We start from the raw sequence: 10,300 nt of genomic DNA, 5'->3' as shown, positions 1-10,300 counted from the left end.
AGAGGATGGTGGTCATAGACAGTGAGGTCACTTTCAGATAGGAGCTGCTGTTGCTTTATACCACTAAGTCCACTGCAGAGGCGCCATCTTACTTTGCACCCAAGCTCTATCTTTAATCCAGGGCAGACTTGATGAGCTCTCTGAGAGTTATTGCCTCACTCACTCTTTGGGTGTCCTCCTTTCTCAGGAAGGAACTGGCAATTAGATTGCAGGAGGCAGCCGAAGCCATGGGGGTGGCCAATGCCAGAAATGCTTCCTTGGAGAGAGCCAGGCACTGGCTGCAGCTGGAGCTTGGGGAAGCCCTGTCTGACCTCGGGAAGGTCCGCTCTGCAGCATCCAGGCTGGACCAGAAGCAGCTGCAGTCTGGCAAGGCCCTTGCTGACTGGAAGCAGAAGCACGAGGAGTCTCAGGCATTGCTGGATGCCTCTCAGAAGGAAATTCAGGCTCTCAGTACAGAGCTCCTCAAGCTCAAGAACACCTATGAGGAGAGCATCGTGGGCCAGGAGACACTCAGGAGGGAGAACAAGAACCTCCAAGGTACACCGAGCTGGGCTCAGAGCCAAAGCCGGAGCGGGTAGCTCAGGGAGAGCCCTGGCTACAGGCAAGGCTGTCTTCAGCATTTTCACATTCCCATCATGTTTTAACTTTTCAATTTTTATACTTCTGTTTGACTTTTTTTTTTTTTTTACTTCAGATGCTATTTGTATCAAATTAATTCTAAAAGTAAGACTAGTTTCCTACCTTTAACTTCAGTTCCCCTCTGTAAAGGAAGCCAGTGCTGAGAATTTCTTGATATCCACAACCTTACCAAGATTTTCCATGTGTGCTATACTCAAGTGTGTAGTTTTTACCCAAATTGCATATTGTTCTACACCTTTTTTTGGTATATGAATATATTTCCCGATTTAATGAATATTCCTATAGCCCATACTATGTACCAGGCACTGTTTAACTATTTATTGTTAAATTTTCAGAATAGTCTAGTGTTAGTTTTCTCATCTGTAAAGTGAAGGTTATATAGGTCATAAGTTGAGTAACTTGTTCAAATTCACATTTGATAAATCATAGATCTGGGATTTGAGCCCAGACAGCACGGCTCCAGCATATACGCACTTAACTACTGAGCTGTGCAAACTTCCCACGTACCTTGTGGCTCTTTGCATGCCTGTACATGGAGACCTACCATAAGCTTTTTAATAGCTACATAGTGTTTTGTAATAAAGATGGCTATCATTTAACTAGACTTTATTCATTTTAGATCCAATTATTCACAAATATGAATAATCCTACATTATATATCCCTATACATGTATTTATGCACATGTAAAAATATTTCAGTAGAATGGGTCCCTGGAAAAGAAATTGCTGGGGTAATGAAATGAATTTTTAAATTTTGATTTACTGCCAAACAGCCTTTCAAAGAGGCTGCCAACTTATCCCAGCACCAACAGCAATGTGCATGAAAACCCTGAGATGCCCTGGAAGCAAGTTCATTACTGTTGGAAGCGTAAATGAAGCTTACTTTCTGTTGACCTACATAGTCTATGATCAAGGCACTAGATGGAGACGTGACGGGTGCTAAAACAGTGGTTAGAAAACTTTAGCTACATCCAAACCAGCTGGAGGGCTTGTTAGAGCACAGATGGCTGGGGCCCACCCCCAGAGTTTCTGACTCAGTAGGTCTGAAGGATTTTTATTTCTGACAGTTCTCCAGGTGAGGCCAGTGCTGCTGATCTGGGCACCACCTTTGGACTGGGGTGGGGTTTGAATATTGAGTGAGCTTTTGCCAAAGCTCTCCAGGTGATTCTAAGGTGCAGTCAGAGTTGAGAACCTCTTCCCTGATTTTCTTCTTGATAACCCATCTTTAGGAGAGCACTTCTCAGAGAAGAATTTATTATGCAATGAAAATTTCCATCTAACATATTTGTCTTTGTAACTTCTAAAAATTCTCATCATATCACATCACAGCCCAGGATCTCAGAACCAGAGGAGCAGGCGACCTATTGAGCTCCTTCCACCATCTCTGAACTGGGTAATTCTCTGAGCTACTTGGCCCTATACCACACCTCTTAGGTACTAAAGGCAGAACTGACCATAACAATATCAGGTGGAAGAGGTTTTGTGACTTCTGGATGTCCTATTCTGTTTGTCAAAGGCTTATGTTCATGAGAGGCTAGGAAAAAACACTCAAGTGCTTGAGCTAAAGCCACTATCTTCCTTGGGCCCCTTCTGATTCTCTGGCCTATCTGGGGCCATGCCTTGGATGCTGGCAGATATTGATCCAGCTTTCACTTTAAGTTCCTGTCTCAGTGTTGAGTGGTGGCTGAAACAATGGCAGCCCCTAGTGTTGATAGCTAAGCACTTACACTGGAAGGGTAGGGACTCCAGGTCTGTGTTCCTCCGGGTGGAACCTGGAAAGACTCTAATGAACAGGACTGCCATGTAAAGTTGCAAAGGTTGTCCAGTGTACAATATTCTGAAGCACCATCCTCACCATTTGTTGTAGACAATTTTCAGATGGCAAAAGACTATATGAAAAAATGAATACCCTTTTAAAATTTCTAGGTCCCATATAGGCTAGGTCATCAAGTTACCAAGGGTGGCATGAGGCCACTGTTCCACTGGGCTGGAAGAATCTGTTGTGCCTGGTATCATTGGTTTGAGACTGAGCCCATTCACTAACTTTGTTTTTCTTACCTCTATCTCCAGAAGAGATTTCTAATCTGACAAACCAGGTTAGAGAAGGGACCAAGAACTTAACTGAAATGGAAAAGGTCAAGAAACTAATTGAACAAGAGAAGACAGAAGTCCAGGTGACACTGGAAGAAACAGAGGTATTATCACCAGGGAGAAAAGAAAGTTTTCACTGTGACAAGGCAGAAGATCTGCATTCTAGCAATAACAACAGCACCAACGAAAGGACACATATTCAAATGTTTATTTACTATATGCTAGGCACTCTGCCAAATGCATAATTTTAATATAATCACCGTAGCAAACTACTGTCCCCATTTTATAAAAGACTAAATTGAGACTCAGAGAGTAGGATACACAACAGTGAATGCAAATCTCCTGATTGTAGTAAAAACAGGAACTATGTCTATCTTATTCGCTAGTTTATCCCCAGTGCCCAGACCCTCACTACTCAACATGTGGCCCATGGACATCACTTGGGAGGCTGTTAGAAATTCAGAATCTCAGCCCTCTGCCCATCTGTTGAATCAGGATCTGCATTTTAACAAGATCCCTTGGTGGTTCATATGCACATTAATATTTGAGAAGCACTGGCCTAGAACATTGCCTGGAGTGTAGTAGAGGCTCAGTAAATATTTGTCAAATGTTGAATGAATAAATATTCTCATAGCTGCCCCCTCTTTAAAGAGTCAGTCATAAAAACTTTTCAAATTTTTTTCCCCAAAAACTTTTGGTAGTTTCACAAATAAGATTCAAAGTGATGTTGTTAAACATTTGTTTCTGAAAGCTCATCTTTGTGCAGATTGACAGGAGGGTTTTCAGTGTTATGGATTCACAGTTCAGGAAAAGTCTCTGGCTTTATCTCTGAGTGTGCATTAGCAATTGAAAGGATCTCTAAGAAGACATTTCGCCAAAGAAGGTAAACTAACAAGGAAGTCATCTTATCATGATTCTTAGGTGGTTAAGAAGCCCTGTGTAGCCTCTTCTCAGAGCTGAACTTCATCTTCCTGACTCAGCCTTTGAACAAGTACTCAGACACATTAAAATACAGCCCTGACCCTCCCACCAGTAGAAAAAGAAAAAAGATTTTTGAAAGGTCTGGCAGTCAGTGTTAGGCAGGGGTCTCTTGGAAGGTATGGCGATGGAAAACAAGACCCCAAAGGACCGCTCTGTGCCAAGCATTGTCTGTTAAATTTACCTCACCGTTATGATTCCAGAAGAAACTTCCAAGCAAATGTGTCCATATTACCCTCTGTATAGAGTTGTCAGGCAGCAGCTCTCGCCCTGTTATACATAAATGTTTCCTGAGGCCATCTAACTTTATACAGACTCCTTTCCGTTGGCAGTGTGGTGAACTTTGTATACAGTTGGTGAACTTTGTTTTGTTTACTTGTTCCCTTTGGTTCTCTGGCTATCCTGGCAAGGGACTTTTTGAAGCCACCACCTTAACTGAAAGAAGTAAATTTTATGATAGAAATTTCAAGTACTATGACAAGCCAGTGAAAAATACAACTGGCACGGGCCATTTTTGTCCTGTATAACACAGAGGCATCTTTGTGTATTCAGTCGATCATCACCTGGGTCAAGGGTGAGAATGACAGGAAGGCCATAGTGCTCAAACCATTTAGTACCACTAGATGGCAACACATTCTATTGGCATTTTCTCCACTTCTATCCTCAGCCACATCCATAAATACTTCATCAACTTGGACATGTATTTGTAACATTGCGTTATTTATTTTCGTGGGTGAGCCTTTATGAGAAACTTTATCAGATTTTTTTTAAAGCCATAAAACTCAAATTATCCCAGGTCATCTTCCCTAAAGATTCACTTTCTCAGTGCATTTTAGAGGGTTAGAGGTGACAGTTTCCTCTTGAAGTAACTACACTATTCCCTCTGAGGAAATTGTTATCCAAGCATTTGTTTTTGAGTGTGCATTAGCAATTTTATTTTCTTTTATATTGAAGGTAGTATCAAGAGAACATCAATGGAGGTCTTATTAAAATTCCCATCATCTTTTTATTTTTATTTTAAAATTGCAACTCAGTTTTACTTTTTTACTTTTGGTCATATCTGCTAAGCACTCCTTAAAAGAGGCTATAAAAAAATTACTTCTGCCCTTAGGACTGCCTGTAGCTAACTGACCACAAAATTGCATCACCCCTTATGCCCTTATATCATTGGTATTCTGCAAGTGTTTTTGGATTTCTTCTTTTATATACATTTTTAGCTTCAGGACAGGCTTTAAAGATTTAGCCAAACCTATGCTTTTAGAATTGAATTGCCTTTATAACATCCCTGCAAATAATTGCCTTAACTATATTTGAATACACAAAGGGGCAAGGAATCTTCTGCCTGTCAAAGAAATTCATTTGCGGTAGTGGTACCAATTATGGTGTTAATGGCTCACGCTGAGTGTTACGTGTCAGGTACATCCTAAATTCCTTTATTTGTTCTTCATATGACAATATTTGGACACTACCCTGTTGTTTGTTCTCTGAATACGTCCAACTTTTCCTCTATCCCCTCGTGATGTCCAGAATTTAATAGAAGATTCCAGGTAGGAGTTATCACCTTCCTTGTTCTAGCTCTGATACTTTTTAAAATTTATCCCAAAGTTGGAATATGTTAGAAAAAGTCAAGAGTAATACTTTAAAAAGTTTAAATATAGTCACAGACAAGAATGAAATTTTCTATTTTAAAATAGGCTTTAAAATTCTAGTTCTGGAGCTACAGCTGAAAGACCTAAGAATGTCAAATCTGTAAGTGAAATGACAAATGAAAGCAGTTGCTTGTCTCACTGTTGCAATCTCTAGGGACCTGACTTGAACCTATATCTCTCCCAGTGACTCTAAGAAAGCTACATTAGCGACATATGTTTTGGGAAAAAAAATACAATTTTGTCTAAAAGTGGACTTCATTTAATGCTTTTTATTTGTGTATTCCAGGGAGCCCTGGAACGTAATGAAAGCAAGATTCTTCGTTTCCAGCTTGAACTCTTGGAAGCTAAAGCAGAACTTGAAAGAAAGCTTTCAGAGAAAGATGAAGAAATAGAAAATTTTAGGTATTTAAGATGATTTTGATGTGTAACAATTATGTATTTCTGAATCCTTGACTAAACAGAGCTCATTATGTCTGGCTGCTTTTATGGCCCCTGTTGGAGCATTACTAAAGAAACTTAGCGTAACTCTATATTATTATCTTTTATATACAATATCTATAATCGTGTATAGATATTCCTTTATACACAATTAGATATCCCTTTATACACAATTGTGTATAGATATTCCTTTACACACAATTAGATGTCGCTTTATACACAATTGTGTACAGATATTCCTTTATATCAATAGTGGTGAGCATACTAGATATCTATATACAATTATTGCCAGATTTTATAATTTTCTTATATTTGAGGAGCTTCTACTGTCATGTGAGACTCAAGACAACACCAAATAAATGATTATATGTATAAGGACTGTGCATACTGTCTGCGTGTCCCTATAATGCCACGTTCTTGGGCATCAAGAAATTGACTGAAAATGCTGAGCCATGGAGAAAAAAATTAAAAAATTCAGTGCTGTACTTTCAGACCAGAGTGAAGTTTTCACATACCCCCTGCCTGTACCTGTAGCCATTTGTTTGAAGAGGAGCAGAAGCCAAGAGCTAAGCTGCTTATTGAATCCTTGTTAAAGCAGCTGAGTCTTAATAGTCAGGAAACTGAATTAGACAGGACTCATGGGTTGCAGAATTTTTTCTTAGCTTTGTCATAACAAGCTGATGACTTTAGACATTCCACTTTTTAGCTTCTCAGTGAATTGAGGGGATAAAAGCAGCCCCTACATGTCACAGAAGGTGGTGAGGAAGATCAGTAGGCTGATGTTGGCAAAGCACTTCACACGCTGTAGATCAAAGGCACAATTATAAACACATGGAATTAACGATGATTATATTATCTAATCTGTTCCCTTAAGTCAATGCCATATGTCAGCAAGAAAAATCATTTGAGCCTGAGATTCAACTGGCAACTTACTTTCAATGTATTTGTTAAACAGTCTTTTTTTAAGAAAAAGATAAAAAACCCTGTTAACATGTTCAATTGAACTGACCTCTTTCCCATAGCCCATTTTTAGACAAAACTCTCAAGGGGGTCAATTTTTTAATAGGGTGTCAAGCCAAATTTGGCCTTCTATGTGCTTTGAGTTATCTTTGCTCTCACTCACTGGCATTTTCTTCTATAGGACTGACTGTGGCGTGGAATTCTGATCTACTTAAGAGGTTCTGAGTCAGTGTCTAAAAGAATTTTTTTGATGAAGGGCAAAAACCCTGGGCCTTGATATTTGCCCTACTTCTTTCCACAAGGAATAAAAATGAATGTCTCCTTGTGCAGATAAAAAAAAAAAGCAACAAATAACACTGACTTCAAGTAATATCAGACCTGTGCCTATAAATAAACCCAGCTGAGGAGAAATGAATCCTCAGAGAGCCTGTGTCTCGTCAGCTACATCTGAATGTCGTAGAGCAGTTCACCAATTATAATAATCTTAGTGTGAAAAAAAGCCAGAGATCCAAAGAGCTAGGGCTGGAAGAAGAAAGAACTGAAGAATAAGCATGAGCCATGAGGAGCTGAGAAAAGAAGGGGCGGACTGGAGGCAGGGGGGTGAGCTATTCATAAATTTTAGTTAATGATTCATAATAACTATAATAGGTAGGTCCAGAAAGAAAAGATGAGCTTATCTTACAAAATATCACAAGTACCAGCCCAGACCCTTTCTGCTCTGAGCACAGATTGTATCAAAATGCCAAGGTTTAATCTGATAGTTTGACTTTGGGGCTAGCAAGGGCATCTTAAGGAAACTGAATAGAATGCCAGGAGAAAAAAAAAAAAGCCAATCACAAGATTCCAAGCAATCAGTGATAAGCTAGGGAAGTTATAGAACAAGCAAAATATTGCCTGAGGGCAAGATCAGGTTCAAGGTCCTATGCTCATATAACCCATCATTAACTCCACAGAAACAGAAGGTGCCCAGGAAGACAGGACCTGGTAAGTAAGTTAAAGGGACCAAGAAAGCAAGAGAAAGAGACCCACAGGCAAAGGCAAAACCTTGATAGTACAGCAAACTGGGTAACTCATTCAACTCATTCTCTGCTGCCAAGCCATGTCTTCCACTCTGGTGAGGCCTGATTCTGAATGAGCCCAGCCTCTGTTGGGGGTGAAAAGTACAAGCAGCTGGTATGTGTGTGATATGTTTCACTTGTTCAACAGATATTGGAGTGCTTAATGTTCACCAGACACTGTGCCTCATATTCTAGTCAGGGCTTCATAGACATTTTTGGATGATAGGGTATTCTATTTATTTCTATAATAAATAAATAATGTTATAGTTGACATAGGTAGAGGTAGGGAGGTGACGATGCAGTCACTGATGGAAGGAGAAGAAGAGCTGGTAGCTGGCTTTGATCTTCCTGTCTTATTAGACAGAGGAAACAAGGCCAGCTTGAAGGCCAACTCATTGCCATAATTGCCATGTTAGTCAAGCCCTACTGCATGGCCCAAGACTGAGCTGACAACAGGTTGGTCAGGTGCATCCTGTATCTTCAGGGAACTCTCTGATTGGAGGAAATGTTGAAATGTGAGAGTCATCACACTGATCCACAGCCATGGTCTTTCTGAGCTGTATTCTGCTCTCCCAGACACACCCAGAGAGGTGTTTCTGGGAATGAGGCACTGAAATTCTTTATTCTGTCATACTGCATTTGGTTGTTTTGGGTTGATCACTGATTGAAAGGCTAGGCAAGCTGTTTCTCTAAAGGGTCAGATGTTGAATGCTTCGCTAGCTACATGTTTTGTTTGCCACAGAGATGTGGCAACTACTTAACACTGTAGTTGTAGGTTGGAAAAAGCCATAGACAATAGGAAATAAATGGGCATGGTGGGATTTGGCCCACAGCCCATAGTTTTCCCAACCCTGGTCTAGAGCTCCAGGTATATAGTAATGTTCCTTCTGTAAAGTCCACTCCTCTGACCTCAGTCATGTCAAACTTTGCCACGTGGTCTTAATTTATATACACCGTCTGACTTGGTTTCTTTTATTGTCTGAGTGAATCTCTGCCAGAATATGCTCAAATCTTTTCCCACTTCTAAGTAAAATATTTTTGAGTGTCTTTGAAAATTAGAACCTCAAACTCAGACATAGTAGCAAAATAACTTGTTAATTATTTTAAAGCTGGCTCATATGTATTTGGATTAAGAAAAAAATCTCTTATTTCTCTGACATAGATTAGCAATATCGTAAGGGAAATAAATGACCTATTGCATTGTCAATGATTTAAATGCTAAGCTAATGATTTAAAATCATTAGCTCTTCCAAGTTCTATCATCTTGATTTTTCTTTGCATTTGTTTTTTAAACTGTATTTCACATTTTAGGAAAAAGAAGGTACTTCTTCCTATATTGCCCTTGGTCCTGAATGCATCATTTTTCTTAAAGAATGTACTTGAGGGAGTTTTCATTTTAAAGATTTCTTGACTCTGTATGAAACGTGTTGATTGTTTAGCAGCCATTCTCCAGGACTGTATTATACCCATGCCTCTTAAACCGTCTCACTTTTTACTTGTCTGCAGGCATTCATGTAGTTCCATAAACAACTGTGGGAAAAGTGCAGTTTGAAACATGCAGTTTGTCTGCTTAAGTAGAATGTATTTCTGTACAGACGACTTTGACACCAGGCTGGGGATGCTTCAGTGTTCCTGTGTAAGGAGAGTCAGCTGTGGCAAAAATGAGAGTTTCCCAATGTAGGACAGATAAGTGTCTGACAGATTTTGGTGATGTGGAGTGTGAGCATCCCTGTATTGGTTTACTATGGCTGTCATAACAAAATGCACAGATGGGTGGCTTCAACAGCGGAAATGTATTTCCTTACAGCTCTGGAGACTAAAGCTTCAAGATCAAAGTGTTGGCAGGTTTGGTTTCTCCCGATGCCCCTCCTTGGCTTGCAGACGGTCACATTTTCACTGCATCCTCATCTGTTCTTTCCTCTGTGCACTTGCATCCCTGTGTCTCTTCCTCTTCTTATAAGGACACTAACTAGTCCCATTGGATTAGGGCCCCATCCTAACAGCCTCATTCAATCTTAATTACATCTTTAAAGGCCCTATCTCCAAATATATTCTGAAGTCTTGGGGGTTAGGGCAAGAACATATGAATTTTGGGGGGGACATAATGGAGTCCCTAAAAGTCCACGTTAACTTTACCTACTGGGATCCCTATAGGATTCTGATCTGGAAGCTGGACAAAAGCCCAGAGCCTAAGAACAGGCATGAGATACCAACCTCAGCTTGTGAGGACCGGGGAGATGGGGTTGGCAGAGGACAGGTGCGCACACTGGGCTCTGGAGCCAGACAGAGTTATTTTCTATACATTTCCATAATTGCTTCTGAGGCCTCCCTCACCAATGGGCAGAATGGGGGTCATGAAAAGTAGCACCTCCATCTGTCAACCAATTTCAAGCTCTGACCTTTCTCTTCCCCCTGTAGGCCGTATGCCTTCTTTTTTTCTTTTTTTGAGACAAGAGTCTCGCTTTGTCGCCCAGGCTGGAGTGCAGT

General features: G+C 40.3%; 1 protein-coding gene across 6 annotated transcripts in view; it reads left to right on the top strand.

Moving 5' to 3' along the window:
* The window catches only part of MYH15 (myosin heavy chain 15), a 172,999-nt gene that overhangs the window by 135,775 nt on the left and 26,924 nt on the right, over nt 1–10,300 (top strand). For 5 of the 6 annotated variants that reach the window (XM_055259984.2, XM_055259985.2, XM_055259983.2 and 2 more), the window contains 3 exons: nt 188–537; nt 2,710–2,834; nt 5,644–5,759. In XM_055259984.2, the coding sequence (XP_055115959.1) occupies nt 188–537; nt 2,710–2,834; nt 5,644–5,759 (591 nt within the window). Of the gene's footprint in view, nt 1–187; nt 538–2,709; nt 2,835–5,643; nt 5,760–7,708; nt 8,922–10,300 lie in introns of those variants that run through there. The other variant, XM_063630610.1, reaches the window with a different exon arrangement.

Source organism: Symphalangus syndactylus, chromosome 21 (genome assembly GCF_028878055.3).
Source record: "Symphalangus syndactylus isolate Jambi chromosome 21, NHGRI_mSymSyn1-v2.1_pri, whole genome shotgun sequence".
In the NCBI taxonomy this organism is placed as follows: domain Eukaryota; kingdom Metazoa; phylum Chordata; class Mammalia; order Primates; family Hylobatidae; genus Symphalangus; species Symphalangus syndactylus.
The sequence above is the reverse complement of the archived record's forward strand: the minus strand, read 5'-3'. Positions and strand labels throughout refer to the sequence as shown.